The sequence below is a fragment of the Lacerta agilis genome, chromosome 4, assembly GCF_009819535.1.
Source record: "Lacerta agilis isolate rLacAgi1 chromosome 4, rLacAgi1.pri, whole genome shotgun sequence".
Classification (NCBI taxonomy): Eukaryota; Metazoa; Chordata; class Lepidosauria; order Squamata; family Lacertidae; genus Lacerta; species Lacerta agilis.
The window spans coordinates 56,049,104-56,076,443 of record NC_046315.1 but is presented as its reverse complement, the minus strand read 5'-3'; the positions used below and the strand labels follow the sequence as shown (position 1 = coordinate 56,076,443).

Below are 27,340 nucleotides of genomic sequence, written 5' to 3'. Positions count from 1 at the left end.
CCCCAAAAGAATAGGGGCAGAGAGTGTACTGGTACACTTTTTAGTCTGAGTGTAGCTGATGCAAACATATCCCTTGTTTCATCAAAACATGTTTGAAGGAGCAGGTTTTCTGATGTTAGGACAGCAATGATATGTGATAACACTAGAAACCTTTCCATATACAAGGGATTAGAAAGAGGCATGCAGTACCTCTGTCAAGGAAAGAGATTACTCATGTGCAAGTCCTAATGTTCTTATGGTCTGAAAATACAGAGAATGAATATTCCTAGCCAAGTGGCCATTCCACAGGCAAGGTTCCTCACTTAAATGTACCATACTCTGACATCCCTGCAATTATTGCGCGCGCTCTCTCTCTCTCTCTCTCTCTCTCTCACACACACACACACACACACACACACACCACACTTGGCTAAAAGAAAAAAAGCCTTTAATATTAGGTGAGATAAGCCCAGAATAATCTACCAAGATCAGAGCACACGTATTCTTAACTATGATGGTGGATGTTTTATTTAACACTCCTGAAGAAGATACAGTTGTAATCAAAAACATAACAAAGCATTTCCCCCTAAATATTTGCAGTAGATGACACCATGAGAGGAATGGTAACGTTCTGATTATGGCTGATGCTACTCATGTTCCTTTTAGCTGTGAAATGCATCAGTTGGGACTAATGGGGGAAAGATACCTTTATTCATGTGTGACCACTGGATAGAAGAAGTGTTCTTTGGACACAGTAGTTAGACTCTTTGTGTGAAATTCACACAATTTTCTCTATGCAATTTATACACAATTTTCTCTACTGCTCTATTCTGCTTTGGATAGTTATTGAAGCGTTTTTCTGCATATAGTACTGAGACAGATGCATCTACAGGAAATCAATAGTTGGGATTTTTTTTGTAGGACTGAAGGATATTCAATAAAATTGAACCTGCCAACTAGTCCAAAAAAAGTACATAATACCTATTTATCTAGGCTGCTTGGCGTGATACCAAGACAATCTGTTGGCCTAAATTTTCTTTTATAGCTGGGATTCTAACATCTTTCACTGGCTTACACGTCAGTATGTGACTGACATTTGTGTACAGAGTAGTTGTGTGAAATGTCAAGTTTATAATATGCATATTATTTAATCCAGATAGATTGTTCTGTTTTCTGTGATTGTATTGAGGAATATTCCAGAATGTATGAATACATTTGAGAACAGTTGAAAACAGCATCAGCTACTGAGTTTCAAGTGTTAGTTCATAGAATTAGAGTGACATTTCTAATTTTAATGACTTCTTGTTTCCTCTCTGTTTCATGCTAGATTTTTACTGAAGGATGGTCAACTATGGCTCTGTGCTCCTCAGGCAAAACAAATATGGAAGTGTTTAGCTGAAAATGCAGTCTACCTGTGTGATCGTGAAGCCTGTTTTAAATGGTATTCTAAACTTATGGGAGATGAACCGGATTTAGACCCTGACATAAATAAAGACTTCTTTGAAAACAATGTTCTTCAGTTGGACCCTTCACTCTTAACAGAAAATGGAATGAAATGTTTTGAACGTTTCTTCAAAGCTGTGAACTGTCGAGAAGGGAAGCTAGTTGCAAAGAGACGAGCCTATATGATGGATGACTTGGAGTTAATAGGATTAGATTACCTTTGGAGGGTAAGTGTAAAAGTACATCTAACATTCAAGTTGTAGTTTATAGTAATTTGACCAAAAAGTTGGTTTGAATGGTTAGGCCAATAAAATAAAAGTTCTGCAACTGGTATTACATGTGAGTGCTACTGTATACTTCAGCTATGCATTGCCTATTTTGATATGTTGTGATTTATACAAAGTGTAAAATCAGCACATGGCTCGGTGAAAAACTCATTTGATGTTGAATATGAGGTTCCCACAGATATTTAATTTTTCTAATGCTGCTGCAGAAGTCTGCTGTGTCCATGCAGCTACACAATGCTTCCTGAGGTGGTCATTATATGTGTGGAGTATCAGGTTGCAACTGTGGCTTTGGCAGTTCATTGCTGTCACGTTGTAAAAGGAGTGCTCTTTCTGTAGGAATGGCAATCAGTGTCAGGAAAGCTGCCAATTATGTAGTTTGTTCTCATTTTATTCCTCTGTTCAATTAGTCCAGCTGTCTCACTACCCAAACTGGCAGAAGTAGTCTTGGGTGTAGGGTTGGAAAATTCCCAGACTTGGTGATTTCAAAATCAATGCTGACTTGGCACATTATGGCTGCCATGGCAACCAAGGGGCTGCCTCAGTACATAATTGACCTGACAAATAACAGGACATAGCCTTGATCTTTTATTTACAAAAGGATGACTGGTAGATAGATTGGTTTTGGGGAAGGGGGGGGCAGGGGGTATGTTTGCATTACCCTGTTATGGAGCAACCATTTGACTTCAGCCTGCAGGAGTGGAGTACTTAATCAGCAGGTTTGCCCCTGGAAACACATGGACTTGGGGGATTTTCCATTTGGCATTACCTAGTGCTCCTGCCAAGACTCTGGTCTCACAATGGAAAGTGCCATTGACACGAACACTTCTATGTGTCCTTTGGTGCTATGGATCCCAATGGTGCCCTGGTTTTCAAGGGAACTCTAAGGAATATAGCGAGTTTTATAAATGAAAGATGACTGAGCACAGGTGAAAGCACATAATAGTACCTACTGTATGCTGGTGATGGAAGCTAAGAAAGCTTGCTTCTGTGCCACTATTGCATACTCACTTAGCCATCCTGAGGGGTGAATGGGCTATTGAAATCTAGTCCTAAGGTACAGTTCTTGGAGATGTGCTTTGACAATTCTGCAAGGCACTTGCAGGGTATGGTTGCTCATATTTGTGCAGAACTTGGTATCACTGTTAATATAGTTCCAGAGGAGGCGTCCCGAAAACATTGATGATACCCAGCTCAATTTCTCTGTAACATCCAGCTCAATTTCTCTGTAAAATTGAAATTGGAAGAAGCCTTACAAGCCCTGGGCTGGTGCCTGCGCTTGGTGGTGAGCTTATGTCTCTGAATCCTGGCGAAACAGAGGTGCTGTGAATGAGCAATTTCCTAGTCTGGATAATTTGTCAATTGCCTGCTTTGGATTGGTTTTATCCTCCTGAAGGAGCAGGTTCTTAGTGTGGGGATGCTCCTGGACCCCTCTCTGTCACTAGAAGCCTAGGTGACCTCAGGAGCTTCATTTGGAAAGATAGCTGCATCTTTTTCTGGATCATTGCAACTTAACCACTGTCATCCATGTGTTGGTAACCTCCAGATTGGATTACTGCAATGCATTCTGTTTGGGGCTGCCCTTGAGACTGACCCAGTAACCGCAGCTATGCAGCAGCTGGACTGCTCACTGTGATGGAATATCATTATATGACACCACTGCTGAAAGAATTGCACAGGCTGCCACTAAGCTACCAGACTAGGTTCCAGGTGCTGGTATTGGTGTACAAAGCCCATATACACTATGGACCAGGGTATCTAAAAGATCACCTCATCTGCTACATACCCATTCTGCAGGAGAGAGCATCCTGCCAGGAGGTCTGTTCCACACAATATAAAAATTGGGCCACCTACACTTTGAAAACCTTCACATTACATATCATACGGGCACGTTTTCTATTATCATTTCAACACCTTCCAAATACATTCCTTTTTTTCTATAAACCTTCTAAAATCTTTATCCCAGTTGGTATCTATTTTGTATTTGAATTGATTTTATGTAGGTGCTACAGTTTTAAGTTTGTTATTTATAGTTGTCATTTAAATTTGTTTGTATATATACAGTTGTTTTGTTTTTATATATGTTCTGTTGTAAATCACAATTGCTGGTCAAGTAAGCCACTAAATGTTCAGAGCTGGCACGGCCTAATCTTTTAATGGGAGGCAACACTAATTTACAGTTAAAACCCCTGATAAGTTATTTTTTACTATTGGCCAGGCTTGTAATGAGATACTGGAAGAACTCTGGGGGGCATTTCTTTGACAGACTGGTACAATAATGTGTGGGAAATAGCATTTGGGGGGAAATAGACTAATAAAATAAAATTGGCACAAGGTTTGAAGCATAAAATCATTTTGCAGCTGATAGGTTCAGCTTTGTTATGTATATGGCTAAAACTGAAAACATCAGACTCCCTTCACACTATAAAACTTTTTGATTAGCATAAACTGTATATTGCTTTCTATATAAATGGTTGTCTGGGATAGGGCTTATTACGTTCTTTGGATGTTATTTCTGATGTATTGCTTTAACTTCAACTCATGGGCTAGGGTGGAAAATTTTATTTCATGTGCGTATGATGTTGTCATAGATGAATCTAATGACTTTTTAAAAAAATTGTAAATCACTTTGGGATACCTTATGGAAAATAGTTCATAAATGAAATAATATTACTGTGTGTTGTATCAAAGCCAAGAATGGGTCACACACAATTTGCAGTAGATTTTATATACATATTTTTGTCACGATTGCACTTAGAGATTTTATTCTCATAGGCCATAATGCTTAAGTTAAAGTGGTATATGCTTTATATTTCTGCCTTAGGTTGTAATTCAAGGAAGTGATGACATTGCTAGTCGAGCAATAGATCTACTAAAGGAAATCTATACCAATCTTGGTCCGAGATTGCAAGTAAATCAGGTAAAATTATGAAAAGAACTGGGGTTTTTTAATTAAAAAAAAATAGGTAGCATTTACCATTTTCATTGATGAAAGTCTCCTTCCTTAGTATGCTTTGCTTGAGAACCATTTTACAAAAGTAAATCTCTGAGAACATTTGTTGTTGTTGTTGTTCATTTCTTCTTAAGCTGACTCTTCATTCAAATAGGAATTAATACTAACTAATGGCTTTTAAGTTGTTAATTGCCATGTATTTTCATCATTCCAAAAATTTTGTTGCCAAACTGAAGCCTGTTAGAAGTATTAGTGTTGCTGGAATCTTCTGCTCATGAGTGTCATCCGTGCAAATTACAGATGAAGGATTACTTTTGTCTCTTTTGTGACCTTTTGTATTGTTTTGTTGAGATACAGCTATCTCTTGGCATTTCTGTAGGTAGTAATCCACGAAGACTTCATTCAGTCCTGCTTTGATCGTTTGAAAGCATCTTATGATACTTTGTGTGTTTTGGATGGCGATAAAGACAGTATTAATTGTGCAAGGCAAGAAGCGATAAGAATGGTGCGAGTGTTGACTGTTTTAAGGGAATATATAAATGAATGTGACAGTGATTACCACGAAGAGCGAACAATTCTACCAATGTCAAGGTTTGTGGAAATTTCAAAACTTTGGTGAATTAGGATGCAAGATTCAGTAATTTTCCGAGTAATTGTGGTTAGGATTCTGCTGTGCATCTCATATTGTGTAAAAACTTTTAAATAACATAGCCTGTGTACAATATATTAGTAGAATATATTAGTGCAGTATATTTGTAGAATCATAAACTTTATATTTCTGATTTCTTTGCCACATACATAAAGGCAAAAGATAATCTATTCATTTCTTGTATGCAGGCCATTATATAGATTATATGCTGTAGATAACCTTTTCAGATTTATTCCCCTTTAGTCTAGCAAACAAGTAGAAGAATTATTAAAAAGTAAGCAAAATTTTCTGATTTCCATTTTTATTGGAGTGTTGTAATCCTTTGAAAATAAAATAAAACTTAACAAGTAAAGTGAACTATGTCAGCAAAATATCCCTCTTGGAACAATTATTAGGTATTCTAATGTGACATTTGGCAGGCCTAATAAAGGCATTGCCCCAATATAAATTTAGTTCCTGGCAGTAGTAAACGCTTTTAAAGATTTTTGATTGTTATAATTAGTATTATCTTTATCTTTGTTCTCAGAGCTTTCCGTGGTAAACACATCTCTCTGGTAGTTCGTTTTCCAAATCAAGGCCGGCAAGTGGAAGACTTGGATGTTTGGTCCCATACAAATGACACGATTGGTTCAGTTAGACGTTGCATTCTCAATCGTATTAAAGCCAACAGTGCACATACAAAAGTAGAATTATTTATTGGAGGCGAGCTAGTAGATCCGGCAGATGATAGAAAATTAATTGGACAATTAAATCTCAAAGATAAAACAGTAAGTACTGTAAATATCATATATTGATCAGCTTACTTATTTTTGAAAGTTCTCTGTTGAAAGGTAAATGAATGCATAAAAATAATTTGAAATAATGGTATGTTTTGTGAGTAGCTAAAGTATTTACAATTTAATATATTCAGTCAAGTTTGCTTTTAGAAAGATTACTGTTTTAACAATTTTTTACAATCTTTTCATTTTATCACTTTCTATTATGCCCTACCCCCCAGCTAATTACAGCCAAGCTTACACAGATAAGTTCCAATATGCCTTCAAGCCCTGATAGCTCATCTGATTCCTCAACTGGTTCTCCAGGCAACCATGGCAATCACTATAGTGATGGTCCAAACCCAGAAGTTGAAAGTTGCTTGCCTGGAGTTGTAAGTAAAGAAAACACACACTCTCAAAATTATAGACTGAAATTTATTATTTGATATTAGGAGCTGGTATCTCATGACAGGTTTTTACTTTTATTTTAGATCATGTCACTGCATCCTAGATATATCTCGTTTCTTTGGCAAGTTGCAGACCTAGGCAGTAGCCTAAATATGCCACCTCTTAGAGATGGTGCACGGATCCTTATGAAATTGATGCCACCAGGTAAAATTTATTTTCAGTGTATTTTCTATTTATAGAAATGGAAATGTAGAGCATCTTAGAAACTACCTGTACAAAACAATCAAACTGCATGTTAAACTATCATCCAAGTTAAAAATCAGTGTGGAGATTAATCTGTGTGAGTGTTTAAAAGCAGTAGTCAGAGCAATAGTGCACACACACTGTTGCCATTTCCACTCCAGAAAGTTCAAAAGCGAGTATCGAGCTGCTTTTCCCTCAAACTGTTTTTGGGGTTCTTTGAAGACACATGCTGAAAGAGGTGGTCATGGAAAATTTCTAGTGCATGCCATCTCCAGTTTGCAGCATTTGTCTTGGGACTGAAGCAAAATGTGATTTTCAAAGAAAAAAAGACAAAAGTTCTCCACGTTCTTCAGTGCTATCTATTCCTTTGCAGTTTCAATGTATTACATTTTCCAAAAGTGCTTCAGAAATCTATATTGTATTATCTGTGGGAAGAAACATCTTTAAATTGTGCTTTTATTCCAGATAACACTACTGTAGAAAAACTAAGAGCTATTTGTTTAGACCATGCAAAACTCGGAGACAGCAGCCTTAGTCCATCCCTTGATTCTCTTTTCTTCGGCCCTTCTGCATCACAAGTGCTATATCTTACAGAGGTTTGTAATATCTCATTTTTAATATTTTGATATTTGAAAATTTTCTTCTAGTATTATTTTTACACTGAATTCAGGGATCACACCCAAATTACAGAGTACTGCAAGCACTTCCCACAGGACTGGATTGTTCATGGAGAAAAGAGCTTGACCACAAAATGTAAAGGAAACAAATATGCAAAACCCATCCTCTCAGCTTGCATTTCAGTATACCTACATTAAAAGTTTGCTGAATTATTTTTCCTGTTTTCTTCCCCCCCCCCACTTCTTCCCCCCCTGCAGGTAGTTTATGCCTTGTTAATGCCTGCCAATTTACCTCTGGGAGAAGATGCCACTGACTTCCAGTACAACTTCTTAAAAAGTGGTGGCTTACCTCTTGTGCTGAGTATGCTGACCAGAAATAACTTCCTGCCAAACGCAGATATGGAAACAAGAAGGGGTGCCTACCTAAATGCTCTAAAAATAGCAAAACTATTGCTAACTGCAATTGGCTATGGCCATGTGAGAGCTGTGGCAGAAGCTTGTCAGCCAGTTGTAGAGGGCACAAGCCCAATGTCACAGGTAATGTTAACTTTGTTCTTAAAGCAAAATCGTAAATGCTTTATTGTGATCTGATAACCAGTAAATATTTAAAGTCTGATAATGACTAGTATTGCTTAATCTGTAAATGGCTGTGGAAATATATTTTTTCTCCACTATGTTAAATTTTTACAGTTGAAGATAGTATGTTCTTTCTTTAAAATATTGAAAATAAATTGTTCCAGATCAACCAAGCAACTCATGATCAAGCAGTGGTGTTGCAAACTGCTCTACAGAACATTCCCAACCCGACCTCTGAGTGCATGTTAAGAAATGTAGCAATACGCCTTGCACAGCAAATATCTGATGAGGTTTGTATAATTTTCACTATTCCCTCAGTTCCTGATTTAGTCTTAAGGCAGTGACTTAGGGAGTGGGAGAGGAGAATCTGTACTTTCCTCAGCAGTTGCTTGTATATCCTTAATGGAAGCCTGTTTCTAGTGTGCAACCTGACAAAATAGAAGGTGGCATATGGTCACACCTTAACGCTTCTTGGTTCTGTAGTTGCTGATACATATCCCTGTGCCAGGATACTGTCTCTTTTGAGAGGAGCACATACTTTGCATTCAGAAATTCCCAGCTCAGTCCCTGACTTTTGGCGTTTTAAAAATATATGGTAGTAGGTGATGAGAGAGACTTTGGCCAGAGACCCTGGAGAACCACTTCCAGAGTTGACAGTACAGGGCCAGATGGACTTGGTATGAGCTTCAGCCTCCAGTGCAAGAATACAGACTGTCGTGGATTCATATTTGTGGGAAATGTATTAATTGTTTGCTTTTTTTACTCTTGCTCTCTATGCTTCTTTCTCCCTGCCTGAAGTAAAAACATTTGGAACAGTTATATTTGATGCTGTCTTTCTATTTTTAGGCTTCAAAATATATCCCTGATATTTGTGTTATTAGAGCAGTGCAGAAAATAGTTTGGGCTTCAGGATGTGGATCAGTACAGCTGGTATTCAGTTCAAATGAAGATATTAGTAAAATTTATGAGAAGGTAAGAAATCCTAAGCAACCTTTTCTCTCAAACTGATCTTTGATAAGGGTTATCCCAGGAAATTCAGGCTTCAAGTGGCCTGAATCATTTTTATATGATTTTAAATAATTTTCATCTAATAGATTTCCGAGTTAAACTGTTGATAGTTACTTTTCTGGCACTTTTGTTGAGAAAATGACTTTATAGCTTTTAAGAAAGCACTTCAGTGTTACCTCATTGAAGCATAACTTGTAGCAGTCTCAGTGCCTTTTTACAGTTTCATGTGGAAGGAGAATTCTTGGGTTGGGGCAACTGGCTAAAATGATTTAAATAGTTTTAATTTTGGTTCCTCTGTTTTGTTTTTCCCCGAATTGGTGTTGGTAAAATGTTTAGTTGGGGTTGGCGGTTATTTTAATTTGGATCTTCTTCTTCTTTTCTATTAATTTATTGGTTTGTTTGTTGCTTTTATAGGATATTTTGTTTTTTTAATGTTTGATGTTTTGTTACATTTTTAGATATGTTGTATGCTGCCCAGAGTAGCTGGGGAAACACAGTCAGATGGGCGAGATATAAATTTAAAAATATTTTTTATTGTTACTATATTCCTCCTGCCTTTTCACTAATGCCTTTCCCCTTTCACATAATTTCAGCATTGTGTCAGAACTCATGTTTGTATGTATGGCTATAAATAAGATATCAAACCACATTACTATAATTGTTAATCCCTGTATCAGTTGTAGGCCTTACTCAAGCTGTAGGTTGTAGTAAGTAGCATGTTTGTTCTCAGTTTTGGTTTGTATCTGAAGGGAATAGTTAAGAAAATCATTAGTTCCTCTTCCATACCTGTTTTATGCTACTTATTTCTGATTAATTTTACAGACAAATGCAGGCAATGAACCGGATGCAGAAGATGAACAAGTTTGCTGTGAAGCACTCGAAGTGATGACCCTTTGTTTTGCCTTGATTCCAACAGCGCTGGATGCACTTAGCAAAGAAAAAGCTTGGCAGACATTTATCATTGACTTGTTGTTGCACTGTCACAGCAAGTAAGTGGGTTTTTTATCTCACAGTTCCTGACTCCAGGTGCCAGCAGGTGACTGTAGATGCCCAGTTCAAAGTATACTTGCTGGGCTGTGATTTCATTTGTATATCTCTAGATTATAATGGCTATCACTATAACTGTGGTATGGTGATGTTTTTTATTTTCATTTTCTGAGCCAATCTCAGGAGATGCACAGGGGGGTTGGGGCAGAAGAGGCAAAAGCCCTTCTGTACAAGCAAATGTGATTGCACAGAGCTTTCACTGATAGGACTGGTTAGGTCAATCCCACCTAATGGATCCAGATTTTCAGCTAGAAGCCAGAGGAGTGCAGCAACAATCAACGATGTCATAAACTCTCAACATTTCAGATGAAGTGTGCCCACAACTGGCTATGTCTTATCTCTTAAAGAATTATTCTCAAGTATCTATATTTGTCATTCCTCAAAACGTTACTGATGTGATGGACATCCTTGATTCTAAACTATCAGAACCGATTGGTGGGCTATCACAGATTCCACATTTAATATTCACCAGAAAGGACAGGTGATCTCCTGTCCTTTATGGATCTGGTGTTCAGGCTCTTGTTTTTGTTTTCTGTCAACTAAATAACTTTTAAGTGCCATTGCATTTGGTCCTTTTTTGGTTCAAGTGCCTTCACAAAACATAGCTTCCCTTGTCACCCATCTACACCTGCAAGTTGTGCATGCCCTCTGCTACTTGGAAGACCCGCATCTCTAGTGGTCTCTTTAAATGGAGTCTGACAGCACCTTCATAATGTACATTTCAAATTAAATTCCTCTTTCCTGAATCCTGGGAACTGAGAAGGCAATGACACTCCTTCTGATGAATATGCAGGGAAGCTATCCAGCTAAATCTCAATTAAGATTTGTCTTGTTCACAAAGTATCTGTATTAATTTGATTTTTTTCTGGTTAATTTCCCCCCCAGAACTGTTCGTCAGATGGCACAGGAACAGTTCTTCCTAATGGCTACCAGATGTTGTATGGGACAGAGACCGCTTCTTTTCTTTATAACTCTGTTGTTCACTGTTTTAGGGGTAAGGCATTTAAAACTTTCCCATTGTTACTTTAGACTAATGTCTGTAAGAATTTCCTGCAATAGATTTTTATAGATACTTTCCAATAGCTCAGTGCAGTTAACAGATAATATTTGAAATACAGAAATTAAGATAGTATTATGTATCGCATTTTCTTTTCCTTCTGAGCCCCATATTCAGTGTTATGAGCCTCGAGCATTTTATCACTGATACCAGTGTCAGGACTAATTCTACAATCAACAGGAGCTGTTCCTAGCTTTGAAACCAGGTCCACAAATCGATATACACATGAAAACATCCAAGGTGGTTTGAATTGGAGCCCTTTGAGTTGCAGCCAATTGATGTAGAAAGAAGGTTGCTTTTGCAGTAGGGCATTTCCCCCCTCTGTGCCCCCAAAATTCCCTCTTGGGGGTTGGTGGACCTTCATGAAAGGTCTGGAGTGCGTTGGTGGGGCACAGTGAGAGGCGGAATTGCTGAAACTTAGGTTGAGGCAGCTGACATTAATCTTGCTTTTGGATGCAACCCATTGGTTTTGTTAGTTTCTTTAAATCTCCCATTACATTTATAATCTCCTACGTTTTTGGACTGTTTGACAGATGGCTAACCTGTGATACTGCAGGTATTGTTGGACTGCAACTCCCATCAGGTCCCACATGGTCATTAGTTAGGGAGAGCATAGGTAAACTATAATGGCCACCAACTTGGATAGCTTTAAAAGGGGATTTGACAGATTCATGCTATCAGAGCAGTATGCACTCAGGTTCATGCTTGGGGACTTTGCATATGCCATCTGGTTGCATAAGCCAACTGTGAGAACAGGATTCTGAACTACATCGGGGGTGGGAAACCTTGGTCCCACAGGCTAATCTTGGTCTTCCAGGGGGTCCATTTGGCCCACCAGGTTTCCCCCCACAAATCATGGCCACCGTCATCAAATCAGTCATCATCACTAGCAATGTCAGCACATGGGTGAAAGGGCAGCATTCAATATTGCATTAGTTGTGCAATCCTGGTCCCAGCAGAGAAGAGGCTCACACAGCCTAGACATTAGGATTTAATCTCCACATCAGCTAATGAGCGAAGAGTAGAGATGGGAGCTAGAGCCATGCAATATAAGGTATTTAAAAGGGAAAGGTGTGGGGGGGATCTGCAAAGGTTTTTGCAAGTCTCCTCCCCAATGTCAAGTAAAGGCAGTGTGCTGGAGAAGTCTCCATGTTGCCTTTGCTTGCAAGACCCACCTCTCCCTTACATGTCAAGTGATGGAGAAGGGATAAAGAGGTCGCCACTCTTGCTTTAAGAAACATTCTGTGTTGCTGTTAATGTAAATTACCTTTTCGAATTTACTCATGACCTCTTTCTCTTACAGAGTACTGCACGAGAACGTGCTAAGCATTCAGGGGACTACTTTACTCTATTAAGACATCTTCTTAATTATGCATACAATAGTAATATTAATGTGCCCAATGCTGAAGTTCTGCTTAATAATGAAATAGACTGGCTTAAAAGGATTAGGGTAAGTTTTGTTGTTAGTCTTACTCATTTTACTGATCGCTTTATCTGTTAACATTTATGTTTTAGCTGCCCTGTTTATAAGACAGAAAGGTGGGAGCATATTTGTAATGAGTTGTAGCAGTATATATATTCATTTTTAAGTGAGTTCCCAGAACTCATGTGACACAGCGTTTTGTTTTTTTGTGTGTGTGTCCCCCCCCCCCCCGTTAGGATGAAGTGAAAAGAACAGGAGAAACAGGTGTAGAAGAGACTATCTTAGAAGGTCACCTTGGAGTAACAAAGGAATTATTGGCATTTCAAACTCCTGAAAAAAAGTACCATATTGGATGTGAAAAAGGTGGTGCTAATCTCATTAAAGTAAGTAATTGCTATATGAAAAAAACTAAAATCATAATGAAGTAGCATGGTAAGGAGGAACTTGTAAACAAACATATACATTTAATTAAATTTGAATTAATTTTATTTTACTTGAATTTTTAGGAGAGCAGGAAACTTTTTTTATAGAAATGTACAAATTCAGTCCATCATAAAATTGCTGCTGATAATCTTGTGAGAAACCCACTTTTTAACAAATCAAAGGCAAAAATAAATGATGGATTATACTGTGAGATAAAGCTGGAATTCAGAACTTCTCAGTTTAATGTGAGGAAGGACTTCATTGATGACTTGTCCCTTTGTACCGCCCAGGGCAGGCAGAGTTGCATAATTTAGCATTACAGTAATAGACTAGCTCAATTCAGTGTGCTACCCATTGTGGGTTTTTTAAAAAACATTTCCTATGAATTTTGATCATGCTGGAGCATGGCTAAAGGATTGGAAGGGCTAGGATTGTGTGTATGTAAATTATTGAGGGCAAGTGGGCTGTTTCTTAGACTCAGGAAAATGGTGCTAAGTTTCCTTTTTGCTTTTGAATCCTCGTTCAGGTTTCTGTTCCTTCTAGCAGTTAACCCCCAAAGGTTTAAAGTCATGAGACGTTTTGTGGTGGTAGGTAATTCTGGTTCGGGTATTGCCTGTATGATAGAACATATTTTTCTGTATATGTTAGACGGGCCATTGAGATCTTTGGAGGGGGCCCTTTTCCGAGTCCTGCTGCTGAATGAGACCCAGGCAAGGGCCTTCTCATCTGTGATGCACTTCTTGTGGGATTCCCTTCCTCTGGAGGTGTGTCTAGCATCATCAGTAAACACTTTGACAGAAGATAAACTCTTCACTCAGGCTTTCTCACTGGATTTTGAATCTCTTTGAGTTGTGGAATAATCTACTGGACTGTATTACCTTGCTGTTGTTTGAAGTTATGAGATGTGTTTGTAATTTTTTAATGTATTTCTCATTGTGTATTTTAATTTTTTATTTGTTGATCAGTTTGCTGTTTTGAATTAAAAGCAGTATATAAATGGCAATAAAATTACAGATAACTTGATTTTTTCCCCTTTCCCTTTTTTGTTTTTCAGGAGTTAATAGATGATTTCATCTTTCCAGCCTCAAATGTTTACTTACAGTACATGAGGAATGGAGAATTGCCCGCTGAGCAGGCCATACCAGTCTGTAGTTCCCCAGCTACCATTAATGCTGGATTTGAGTTGCTAGTAGCACTTGCAGTGGGCTGTGTCCGAAATCTCAAACAAATAGTAGATACTTTGACTGAAATGTATTATATAGGCACCGCAATAACTAGTAAGTACTTTTCATAGATTTTGTGCTCTATTTAATATGAAGCTTATATTGATTTAAATATTTGTCATGATTTAGACATTATTGGAAATCAAATAATTGCATATACTTTTTGCTTTTCCAAAATGGTATTTTGTTTGATATCCAATGATGTAGACCCATTTGAAATCAGTGATGAGTAACAAGTACATTAATGTCATTGAGTATTCTAATTGACGTTGGATATAATCATTTGTCTTTCCCTTGAAGTAATTGCCAGATATATTAATTATAATTGCTAAGATGAAATGCATAGAGAATAGTATCTATGGTTGGGATACATGCTTTGCATATTGAAGCAGTTCCTGTTTAGACATAGGCATTTGTAGTAGGATTTTCCATTTCAATAAAGGATGTTACTGACATCTGAGGCTGCTTCATAGGCACCCAGTGGTCTAAGGTTGTTGTGTTTTTTTGGGGGGGGGGGGACAGAGAAAATACATGGAAGGAGGTGCTCCCATTGGTGCAAAGACCCACCATAGATCTTTGAATCCCATTTCTTTACAGGCCTAGTATAAGCAAGCTAATAAATTGATTTACAATGCTAGTGATCTCTAAATAGTATAATTATTTAAAACAGGAGTAGGCAATAGTGTCCAGAACACTTGGTGGGCACCATGTTGACTATCCCTGATTTAAGGGGTACTCAATTTTAAGCTGCTTTTTGTTGTAGGCTTCGTTTTGATTAAATGCAAATATCAAATCTGAGATTTTGTGTGCCAAGAACTGGAATAAGAATATATACTTAGTAAGTCTCTTGATCACTGGAACAAGCTTTGAAATGAACTTGTTCAGTACTAGGGTATTAAGCTAATGGCTGTTCAGAAGTGTATAGTTTTATTTGGAAGCTTAGCTAATTTTCTAATACAATTGATCTCTCCTAGCTTGTGAAGCGCTAACAGAATGGGAGTATCTTCCACCTGTTGGACCACGACCACCAAAGGGATTTGTAGGGCTAAAAAATGCAGGTGCCACTTGCTACATGAATTCTGTCATTCAGCAGCTGTACATGATTCCTGCCATCAGGAATGGAATCCTTGCAATTGAAGGCACGGGAAGTGATGTAGATGATGATATGTCTGGAGATGAGAAGCAAGATAATGAGGTAACACTATATTGTTCTTGACAAATTTTAATGTAGTGTAAGACTTTCCCTCCTCCCGTAGCTCTATACTGTATATCTGGTTATAATGGGAGATATTCAACTTTACACATACTCAGAATTGATAGATGACTTAAAGAGAAATAAAAAGGAATTTATGGCCACTGGGGGTGGGGGAAGACCATAAAGTGATACTATTTGTGAAAACCGGAAAACAATTCCAAACTGGTGCAACACAATAGAATGTCCACTATCAAAACAATTGATACTGCTATAAATAAGCAATCAAAAGTTGATATCCCATGCTGCTTTTTATTGTTTAATTAAACACAAAGATCTCAACCCATTGGGGTTGAGGACCCATGAGGTCATACTCAAAGTAGTTCGATTGATTTCTGGAACTATTCTTTAATAATGTTTGTGGTACATTTTATTTAGCTTTATTAATTAATCTGCAATTTTCTTTTACATTAACAGCTGTAGAAAGCGTAAATTCGATAAAATGTAGCAATTTTTGAAGAATTGATGTGCTAGTTTTCTTAAGCAAAAACTGTCTTACAACACCTTAAAGACTAGCATATTGATTATGGCAGAAGCTTTTTGTTAGTCTTTAAAGTGCCACTTATTGTTTTCAGTAAGTAATAACAAGAACTCTTTGGTGGTTGTTATTAATTAAAGTAACATTTTCCCCTTTTTGGTAGATGAGATTTAGTAATAAGGGTCAATTATAATGGGTAATGGGATAAAAGTATAATGACAATAAATCATCTTGATTGTATTTACTCTAAAAAAGAGTAAAAAAAAAAAACCCATGAGGGCTGCTTCCCATGAGTCTTGTTTTTGTACATAAGTATAGATGTCCACATACATAGGTGGAAGCAAGTGGGTGCAAGATGGTTTTCTAGTCCTTTGAAAAGCCTCTCACAAGGGTAGGAGGAGCTTCCTATGCATGGCACAGTTTCTCAGACTTACTGTGAAAATTAATTGGAAAAGACTGAGGTCTGTTTCCATATCTGTAAAAATTGCAAGCTGAACAATTCTGTTGCTTACATATGGGAATCTTTAGGTTTCCCACCTGGACTTTGGAATTCAAAGTGACTGCTTTAGTTTACGTGCGAAGCTTCATAGGGTTTCATATGTACTTGCATTTAAACTGAGCTACTACTATTATTTCTCTAGCAGACATTACTAGGTTCTGTTCATAAGGCATATTAATTTCTATTTATTTTTTCATGCGTACCATTTATATTACATTACTTTTTTAATGTTAAAAGAGCAATGTTGACCCACGGGATGAAGTATTTGGCTATCCACATCAGTATGAAGATAAACCAAGCTTAAGCAAAACAGAAGACAGAAAAGAATACAACATAGGCGTATTAAGACATCTCCAGGTCATCTTTGGTCACTTAGCAGCTTCTAGGTTACAGTACTATGTACCCAGAGGGTTTTGGAAGCAATTCAGGTAAATAGAAAATTAACTTATGTTGCACAGTGTTTATGTGAAGTCTTATGATAGAAACAGTATATGTTTAATGAAATGCAGTGGAATTTAATATATACTCCTTAAGTGACAGAGTATGATATGTACCTTTTTAATCATGCAAAAAAGCAAGATAAGGAAACCCCAAAATCACTGTATTGATGAAAATATTGGGCTAGTTCAGACATGGGCTGAGTGGAAGGGGCGTAGCTGAGGGGTAAGAGCATATGCTTTGTATGCAGGCCCCAGGTTCGATCCCTGGCATCTCCAGGTACGACTGGGAGAGACCTTAGCCTGAAAGTCTAGAGAGCTGCTGCCAGTCAGTGTAGACAAGTATGTTAGATGGACCAGTGGACTGATTCAGTATAAGACAGCTTCCTGTGTTCCTATGTGTAGGGTGTAAATATGGCAGGAGCAAGCATTGGGCTCATTTACCCTCCCCTACAATAGGCGAAAGTCTTCAGTGTAAAATGGAGCTTAGGCTTATACATTTCTATATGTGCAAGCCCCACTCATGAGAATGGTCTACTGGAGGAGGAGGCAACTGGAGCACACGGTATCTGAAGAAGTGTGCATGCACACGAAAGCTTATACCAAGAACAAACTTAGTTGGTCTCTAAGGTGCTACTATTGTGACGCGGGTGGCGCTGTGGATTAAACCACAGAGCCTAGGGTTCGAATCCCCACGATGGGGTGAGCTTCCGTTGTTCGGTCCCAGCTCTTGCCAACCTAGCAGTTTGAAAGCACGTAAGTGCAAGTAGATAAATAGGTACCGCTCCAGTGGGAAGGTAAACAACGTTTCTGTGCGCTGCTCTGGTTCACCAGAAGCGGCTTAGTCATGCTGGGCACATGACCCGGAAACTGTACGCCGGTTCCCTCGGCTAGTAAAGCGAGATGAGTGCCACAACCCCAGAGTCGTTCGCGACTGGAGCTAATGGTCAGGGGTCCCTCTACCTTTACCTTTAAGGTGCTGCTGAGCAATTTTAAATTTTTTTATATATATTTGGAGCATATGAGTAAGAGCCCAAGTTTCAGGCCCAGGTAAACAGTAATGGTTCCAGGGCCTTAAGGCTCATATCTCTCCCATGCTGAACATTTAGCGTTTTTACATGTGAACTAGAGCCAGATCATTTCCCCCCAGTTTCAGAGTTCATCCAGTTTTGAGAATACATTTCACATCGTCCCTCCCTCACCTCAATAAGGTGAAGGCAGTGCAAAGTGATTTGTCCATTGGAGTTCAATTTGTGGCTCCCCAAATGGGCACCCCCAGTCTGCTGTCTCTGTATGCTGAGTGCCACCCCAAGTAAGCCAGAGTACTAAGTCACTTATTTTACGAGCTGTGCAGCACTTACGAGGATTGCTAGCTAATTGTAAGCTCAGCTTATATGAAGATAAATTTATATAATAGTGATGTAAACTACTTTCATTTTTTCATGCTACTTGATTTTGCTGTTAGAAAATCTGTGTGCTTTTATTATGAGAGAATCTTTTCCATCCTAGACTCTGGGGTGAGCCTGTAAATCTACGTGAACAGCATGATGCTCTAGAATTTTTTAACTCCTTGGTGGATAGCCTAGATGAAGCTTTAAAAGCCTTGGGTCACCCAGCAATGTTAAGTAAAGTTTTGGGAGGCTCCTTTGCTGATCAGAAGATCTGTCAAGGCTGCCCACATAGGTAAGTGTTTCTTCTTTCTCATTTTCATAAAATCAAAGTAATAATGGGCATCCACAAAAATATGTTACAAGTCTCCCATTTATGAAAAAGTACAGAGACCATTTAGAAGTGTTTCATATTAGCAAGTTATTCTAAATACAGCTGATGCAATGTTCTGAGCCATGTTGGTGTACCCATGATGAGGAAAGTTATCAACCAAGGTTTCCCAATGTTTTTAGAGTCAGCTCTATGATAGCAAGACACAAGATGTAATTAAGACGGCAATCACCAGATGTGCCTTATATCAGTTACATATCTGAGTATAGCCTGATTCGTGCTGACATCCCCAGGCAACTCTATGGCTAGCCTAGCCGTCACGTCTGCGTTAGGGTTGCTCATGAGTAATCAGGCATGAGTCTCAGCTGTCTTTTAACATTTTATTGGTGCAGACTATTTACAGTGCAGAGAACGTGAAAACATGACCGTCCTAGCCACTCGCAGAATCCGGGAGTGCCGGTTTCCGGCTGTGACCCCAACATAAGAATTTTGGCACCCCCAAAGCGACACCTCCCTGGTCTCCTTTTGACCCCAACTGGGGCGAAGGTAGTGGCGTCCTCCCCTCAGAGCGAAACTCATGAGGCATGCTGGGGCTCTCAGCAGCATCTCCAAGCCCTTGTCTCGCCTGGTTGTTACCAGCCTGCTCCTCCCCGCTGGAGGAGGTGCCGCTTTTCCCGCTTGAGGAGGTCTCACTACTGAGGAGGTATCTGGGCTCTTGGTACATCGACAAGACCTCCTGCCCTGCCAAGGGAAGTTCCCTGACACTAGCCTAGCAAACTCCGGCTATAGCTGCTGACACTCAAGGCAACATGCTTTTGTGAGCCCACACGTAACGGTTGTAATTTGTCATTTGGTTTGACAAGATGGACTTGCAACAAAATGATGCAGTATGGAGCACCCATCTTCTGCTGCCAGCCAGACATGCCTTTTTCCAGGATACTTCATTCCACCCCCATCCCACCAAGATGCTCATAGTTTGTGATCTTAGACCTTATTATTAATTCGGGGTTCTCCCCCCCCCGACCCTTAAAGAGTATTGTCCTAAAGTCATTTTTAGAGTCTGTAATATCTCTCTGTTGTACATGGATTGTGTTGTTTTGGTTGCAAAAGGCAACTGGAGAATGAATTTGTAATATAATCAAAATAAATACGTTAATATATCTAGAGTGAAATTTCAAAATGCTTTTTTGAAAGCTGATGCTGTGTAAATGTTAAATAATAGTGAAGCACCGTAAACGTTCCTTAAGTGTATTCAAAATACTAGACTTTATGATATTTTACATTTGCAGATTAAGATTTCCTCCCTACCAAAGTTTAAGTCCAGATTCAGGGACTGACTTGTTGCTTGGCTTGTTCACACATCACAGCTTTGGGTACTGATAGGAAGGTCTTGGTGCTGGTCATCATGCACTCATGTCTATTGCTCTTTTTCAGGACTGATAAAGTAGTGCTGAGACAGTTGAGAAAAAGTATCATAAGCATATTTATAACCTTTATGGAACAGATTTCTTGAGCATTTTGTACAATTAAAATACACATTTTTGGTACTGTTTTCAAAACATTGCTTCAGGATGAAAATATTTTCTTGAATTCATACTATTACTATGTCAGCATAACTTAACCTAATCTGCCAACAATTATAGGTACGAATGTGAAGAATCTTTTACAACGCTGAATGTAGATATAAGAAATCACCAAAACCTGCTTGACTCCTTGGAACAGTACGTCAAGGGAGACTTACTAGAAGGTGCAAATGCATATCATTGTGAAAAATGCAACAAGAAGGTAACTGAAATACAGCATTTTTCTTTTTCTCTTTTTATAAAAAAAACCTTTGAAAATTCATATGAACATGGCAACTGTTTATTTAATTTTGGAAGACCTAATGCAGGCATGGCCAAATTCAGCCCTCCAGCTGTTTTGGGACTACAACTCCCATCATCCCTAGCTAACAGGACCAGTGATCAGGGATGATGGGAGTTGTAGTCCCAAAACAGCTGGAGGGCTAAGTTTGGCCATACCTGAAACGTTTTAGATGGCTTCATTGTGTAGGAGATCTGAGAGTTACAGTTACATACTTCATAACCACAATTCAGGAAGGATTTCTCTGGATGATAGTTAAAGCTGCAAACCAGTCTTTTCAGTATTATATCAAATTTGTCTGTGATGTGCAGTGCATAATGTATTAATAGTTACTTGGTATATTATAGCACTTTGACAAAGAATTGTGGCAGTAGTTTTCACTTGCATTTGTAGTTGGCATTGATAATTTACACAGATAGAATCCATTAACATGTGAATCTTTTATTCCTTAGGTTGATACAGTTAAACGCTTGCTAATTAAAAAGTTGCCCCCAGTTCTTGCCATCCAACTAAAACGATTTGACTATGACTGGGAAAGGGAATGTGCAATCAAGTTCAATGATTATTTTGAATTTCCGCGCGAATTGGACATGGAACCTTATACGGTGGCAGGAGTAGCTAAACTAGAAGGGGATGATGTAAATCCTGAAAATCAGCTGATACAGAATGAACAGTCTGAAAATGAGCATTCTGGAAGTACTAAATACAGACTTGTTGGTGTATTGGTGCACAGTGGTCAAGCCAGTGGTGGACATTACTACTCATACATAATTCAGAGAAATGGTGGAGATGGTGAGAAAAACAGGTGGTATAAATTTGATGATGGTGACGTAACAGAATGCAAAATGGATGATGATGAAGAAATGAAAAATCAGTGTTTTGGTGGAGAGTACATGGGAGAAGTATTTGACCATATGATGAAGCGCATGTCTTACAGACGTCAGAAGAGGTGGTGGAATGCTTACATTCTCTTTTATGAACGTATGGACACAGTAGACAGAGACAATGAACTAATAAAATATATTTCAGAACTTACAATGACCACTAAACCCCATCAAATTAAAATGCCATCTGCCATTGAGCGAAGTGTACGGAAGCAAAATGTCCAGTTCATGCATAACCGAATGCAGTACAGCCTAGAATATTTCCAGTTCATAAAGAAATTACTGACTTGCAACAGTGTCTATCTAAATCCTCCTCCAGGTTAGTGTTGGATATTTATAATAAATATTGACAAGAGGTAGTGAAAGTACATAGCATTTAACATTTCTGTGTATCATTTTAAACATTGAAAATTTGGGTAAGAGACTATTTTTCCTTAGGCATTTTCTAATATGTAAGAGCGATAGAAAAGAAAAGGTTGTTGTTTCCTTGGTATTAAGCATTATTTACTTCTACATTTGCTAAAAATTGCATTTGGCTGATAAATGCAACAAAAAAGGATACTGGTGTCTTAACTGAAGTGCTGTGGTCTAAGTCCAACCATTTTATAGATCACAAGAAAAAATGTTTAGCAATGCTGGCTGACAACTTAAGTTTGAGCACTGAATTCTCTTAAATATCTTTCCTGGTTTTTTAAAAAAATAAAATCTACAGTGGTACCCCACTAGACGAATGCCTCGCAAGACGAAAAACTCGCTAGACGAAGGCATTCGTCTAGCGGAAGGCTGCCCTGCAAGACGAAAAAGTCTATGGGGCTGCCTCGCAAGACGAAAAATTTTCGTCTTTTTTTTTTCCCCGTTTTGCGGAGCGCGGCTGTCATTGCCGCTCCGCAAGACGAAAAACCCGCTAGACGAAAATTTTCGCAGAACGAATTATTTTCGTCTAGCGGGGCACCACTGTATATACTTGTACTTCATATAATATAAAAGAAATCTTAATATAAAAAGAAATCGCTGAGGTTTACATAAAATATAATAATTTTCTAATAATTTAAAATTTATATTGAGAGTCAGGTTGACAAACAACTCGGAATAATCTGTTGTATCAATTTCAAACAAATGTCTTAACATTTTGTGTTCTGTTTTTCTTTAGGACAGGATCATCTGTTGCCTGAAGCAGAAGAAATAACCATGATTGGTGTTCAGCTTGCTGCTAGGTTTCTCTTTACCACAGGATTTCACACAAAGAAAATAGTCCGTGGTCCTGCCAGTGACTGGTATATTTGCCTTTAAGAAGAATTTGACTGTCATAAGTTTTATTGTACTGATTATATGGTACAATTTAATCATTCAAAATGTGAAATAACAGTGCATTGAAACTGAGCCTCAAAACCACTGTTTCTAGTTGTTTTTAATTTGGTTAAAACTTGGGTTAATAAGGAATCCTGGTTCATATTAATCATGGTTAACCAAGTTCCTACTACTAACATGCAGTGCTGGAGTTGAAATATCCACCTTTATACACAAGTCTGTTTTCTGGGTATGTGATGCCATTAATTTATTTTTTCCCAGGTATGATGCTTTGTGCATTCTCCTTCGTCATAGCAAGAATGTACGTTTTTGGTTTGCGCACAATGTCCTTTTCAATGTTTCAAATCGCTTCTCTGAATACCTTTTGGAATGCCCTAGTGCTGAAGTGAGGGGAGCATTTGCAAAACTTATAGTATTTATTGCACATTTTTCATTGCAAGATGGACCATGTCCTTCACCTTTTGCTTCACCTGGACCTTCTAGTCAGGTATGCTTTTTTCTACAGTCAGAATACAGTAGTAGAGAGCTGTTAAATTCTATATAGTCTAAATATAAATTGATATAATAGAATTTTTATAGAAGGGTGATAATCTCCATTTAGCACAGGGTGGGAAACTGTTGGCCCACAAAGGCTTTTTATGTGACCTGCAAACCCCCAACACATTTTATGGCCACAGAAGTGTTGCTGTTTGGGCAAGGAAACACCATTGCTCACTGCTTCTCCTCCTGGCTTCCTCCACCACTTCTGCAAAATTTAATTGCTCCTTGCTTTGTGGCACTACATGTGGCTTTTATTGTAATTCCCAAGTAAACGGTCACAATCACCAGTGCTCAGCTATCTGTAGACACCCAAGCACTCAAGAAGCAGCTGTTCCATTGGGAACTGTAAGAGAAGCCTGGTGTACCCTGTAGCAAGGTACAGGGTGAGAGAAGCCAGACCTTTGGAAGTTTGGTGGTGAAAGAGTTGCAACCCTTGGGCTCAAAATAATTTCCTATCCCTGGTTTCAGAATTATTTATTTATTCGGTCTTTCTAGTATGTTCTTGAGTACCTTCCTGAAGGTTACTGTTTGAATTGGTCTCATATTTAGCACCCCTGCCTCTCCCAGCTTAATCAGCTAAGTAATGTGTGATAAATTCCTCTTTTATTCAGTATAGGATAAAACATTTTAACCACAGAAAATTGATACAGTGAATAGTTCAGGAATTGAATTTGATATCATTAGTTCTGATAATTAAACAATAAAAGTTGCATTTCATTCTGGTTCGAGAATTTACGTTCAGCTGGTCTTTTAGCAGGCTGCAGTGAAGCAGCTTTACATGTTGAATAATAATAATAATAATAGTAATAATAATAATATCAACCTTTGTGTTGTTTTATAGGCCTATGACAATTTAAGTTTGAGTGACCACTTGCTGAGAGCAGTACTGAATCTTCTTCGAAGGGAAGTGTCTGAGCACGGGCGCCATTTGCAGCAATATTTCAACTTGTTTGTGATGTATGCCAACTTAGGTAATGTGCTGTTTGCTTCACCCTAAAGGCTTTGTACATGTTGTTCTGTCAGTGCACTTACCTAATAGTTTCTTGACTCATGCCCATTGAATGTTTAATGATGCGGCACAAATTGTTATTAATAGCTTAAATCAGTGGTTTTCAGCTTGTGCTCTGGGGATCCCTTAATGCAGGACAGTCTTCCCTGGAAGACAGTTTACCCACCACTACCGATTTTTCTGTGATCCCACAGCTGCAAGGGAAAAGAGTGTTGGTTGGGTTTTTCCGGAGCTATTCCTCAGCAGACAATTGATACGTTCTTAATCTTGTTGAATCAGACAGGTTTTGAGTGATTCTGGCTGGATTGTTGAAGGCATGGAGTATTGTATTCACAGTAAATGCCCATTTATGGATTTCCCAGTGTGAACAGTTATCTGAATATTTTTTGTTTATATGATTCAGTTCAGTAGCTTAAATGTAGCTAAGTATGTTTTCATTATTCTTCCTCTTTTTCCAACTTCCCTTTAGGTGTAGCAGAAAAAACACAGCTTTTAAAACTAAATGTACCTGCCACATTTATGCTTGTGGCACTGGATGAAGGCCCAGGTCCTCCAATCAAATACCAGTATGCTGAACTAGGCAAACTGTATACTGTGGTGTCCCAGTTAATCCGCTGTTGCAATGTGTCGTCACGTATGCAGTCTTCTATCAATGGTACTGTTAACTCTGTAGCATTTAAACAGAATATATTTGTGATTTAATGTGTGTGGCAGTTTATTATTCATCATAGCATCTCACTAATCTTTTTTCTGTTATGCTTGCCTGTGTTTACTTAAAGATTTGGAAACGTTTCAGATCATTAAAATACCGTAAGCCCACAATGTACACATGTTTAAGTTGTGCTCATTCAGCTTTCCACGCTTGGCATTGTTTAAAGAAAAGAAATTAGAAAGGAGATGGGCATCCAGGAGAAAAGACTTTGGCAATCCCACCTGCCATTGTACCCAATGTGTTTTTACTATACTTGATTTTTAGTTTAGGCATGATCCCTGGAATGTAAACTTCCGTGTAAGTTGAGGATTTTCTGTATTACCAGAACTGTATGTGTTGGTTCTCTTAAATGTGTCTAGATGTGACACAACTATTCCATATATTGGTAGTGCAAGCTAAGTGTATTCCAAAGGACGTCTTTGAAAAGCCTTGCTTAATTGTACAGGCTCCCATGTTTTACAAAACCAGCTGCAGTGCTTTACAGTGATCGTAACTGTGATCATCAGAAGTTTAATCTGTATCTGTCAGACTTGGCCTAGGTGAATACTTATAGAATAGCGATTTTCATAATCGAACAAGAAACATTTCACATACGTATTTAATGTACCATAGACATGTTACGTGAAGCAATTAAAAAGATAACATTAAATAGTACCTTGTTGGTTTCTATAGTTTAAATAAAAAATAATATAACAACATTTCTTTTTAGGTAATCCTCCACTTAGCAACCCTTATGGTGATACTAATTTATCACAGCCTATAATGGCACTTCAGCAGAATGTGGCAGACATCTTGTTTGTGCGAACTAGTTATGTGAAAAAAATAATTGAAGACTGCAGTAACTCAGAAGAGACCATCAAACTACTTCGCTTCTGCTGTTGGGAGAATCCTCAGTTTTCATCTACAGTCCTTAGTGAACTACTTTGGCAGGTAAAAAAAATATTAAAATATCAGGAAAGTTGTGTTTTATTCAAGAGGTTGATGTGCAGAGATTATTGTCCCTTGATTTTTATCCTGTTAGTCTTTAGAGTTGCAGCAAGTAGTGGTTACTTTAAAAAAAGTCACCACCAGAGGAAATGAATGCTCTTTCAATGATAAAGCCTAATTTAACAGAAATATTTCCTTGGCTTGCGGCATTGAAATGAAAGCTCATTAATAATATAATACTGTACCCATCCAGTTATTCATAGCATGAATTCTCCTGTACTACTATACACTTAAATGATCATTAATTGCATGTTGATATTTTCCTCAAATTCCACTTTTTAAAGGTTGCATATTCATACACATATGAACTTCGACCGTACTTGGATCTCCTTCTGCAAATCTTGCTAATTGAAGACTCTTGGCAGACTCACAGGTTAGCACTTGGGTTTCTTGTGCTCTTGGGTTCTGCATTTTTTGCATTAATAATGTGGTGCTTCTGTGTGAAAGTCTTTGTGATTGCTTCATGGAGACATAGCAGATTTTAGTTGCCTGCTGGAAACAATTAAGTACCTTAAGCCATATCCAAAGTGACTGTTACCAGAGCATATGGGGACTGCCAAATGGTGTGTGTGTGTGTATATATATATATATGGGATAAATTAGCTAGCAAGGTTTTTGTGCAATAGTTAAATTAAATTATACAGATGAGTTTAGTTGTTAAAACTGTTGAGCTGTTAATTCCTTGGTTCAGCCATCTTCTCTAAGAATGCACTAGGTGGTTCTGGATAAAGCATTACTTTCTTCTCTGCTTTCCATCTGTTACATGGGGGTGATAATACTGGTGTACTTACTACTTCTTCTTTGGTGATCACTCATAGCTGAGTAAGATGGTCTTCCATGAAGAGTAAGTCTGTAAGTGACTGTGGGAGCCAAGTCTGGATTCACACATCCTTCCTCAGTGGGGACATAGGTTTCAGGGTTGACGTTAATCATGGCGGCATACTTTACCAGGGAGAAGACAAAAAGGACTACTGAGATGTGGGGGAACTGTTTTGAGTACTTGGGAAAACTACTATATAAACACTGAGCCTTATTAAATTGGTTGACTGTTCTATTTTGCATGAGTCAATCTGCTATAAAAAATCATTCAGGCTATAGCTCACAGGATTTTTAATTCTATTTCTGCAGGGGAGTGGAGGAAGTTTATGGTAGAGAAACAGCAGCTGGATTCAGGAAAGCTTAGGCAGAAATGGGGACCTGAGGTCCCTTTGCATGAGCCCTAAAAAAAATCTGGTACAGGCCATAATGGTGATTATCAAGTGAGAAAATGAACACATTCTGCATCTTTAGATGTCACCATTTTAGAAGAGGGTGTGAAGAAATAAAAAAAAATCACTGACAGTGCTTCACAACTACTGGTAGTCTGTAATGATACGGCAAGATCCTAAAAGAGAGGCATTCCATCTTGTTATGAGTAGAGGGGGCATGCCTCCCCTAAGATTGTGTTTTACACCCACAGTTTTGCAAGTACAGACACTGATTATCTGGATCTGCTGGGTCTAAGCTTGCGCAATATTATAATGCTAGCCCTTTATGATGCTGACATTTACATGCATGTTTATAG

At 38.3% G+C, this 27,340-nt stretch overlaps 1 protein-coding gene across 1 annotated transcript in view; it reads left to right on the top strand.

The window, feature by feature from the left end:
• The window catches only part of USP9X (ubiquitin specific peptidase 9 X-linked), a 71,263-nt gene that overhangs the window by 38,230 nt on the left and 5,693 nt on the right, over positions 1–27,340 (top strand). The window contains exons 16-41 of the mRNA XM_033147157.1: positions 1,307–1,649; positions 4,531–4,626; positions 5,039–5,250; positions 5,835–6,075; positions 6,306–6,455; positions 6,555–6,675; positions 7,180–7,310; positions 7,590–7,868; positions 8,072–8,197; positions 8,754–8,879; positions 9,738–9,904; positions 10,848–10,956; positions 12,323–12,469; positions 12,679–12,825; positions 13,920–14,142; positions 15,063–15,283; positions 16,555–16,745; positions 18,264–18,437; positions 20,117–20,258; positions 20,789–21,539; positions 22,371–22,494; positions 22,790–23,015; positions 23,910–24,039; positions 24,547–24,732; positions 25,499–25,719; positions 26,061–26,149. Coding sequence (XP_033003048.1) covers positions 1,307–1,649; positions 4,531–4,626; positions 5,039–5,250; positions 5,835–6,075; positions 6,306–6,455; positions 6,555–6,675; positions 7,180–7,310; positions 7,590–7,868; positions 8,072–8,197; positions 8,754–8,879; positions 9,738–9,904; positions 10,848–10,956; positions 12,323–12,469; positions 12,679–12,825; positions 13,920–14,142; positions 15,063–15,283; positions 16,555–16,745; positions 18,264–18,437; positions 20,117–20,258; positions 20,789–21,539; positions 22,371–22,494; positions 22,790–23,015; positions 23,910–24,039; positions 24,547–24,732; positions 25,499–25,719; positions 26,061–26,149 — 5,073 coding nt within the window. The remainder of the gene's footprint in view (positions 1–1,306; positions 1,650–4,530; positions 4,627–5,038; positions 5,251–5,834; positions 6,076–6,305; positions 6,456–6,554; positions 6,676–7,179; positions 7,311–7,589; positions 7,869–8,071; positions 8,198–8,753; positions 8,880–9,737; positions 9,905–10,847; positions 10,957–12,322; positions 12,470–12,678; positions 12,826–13,919; positions 14,143–15,062; positions 15,284–16,554; positions 16,746–18,263; positions 18,438–20,116; positions 20,259–20,788; positions 21,540–22,370; positions 22,495–22,789; positions 23,016–23,909; positions 24,040–24,546; positions 24,733–25,498; positions 25,720–26,060; positions 26,150–27,340) is intronic.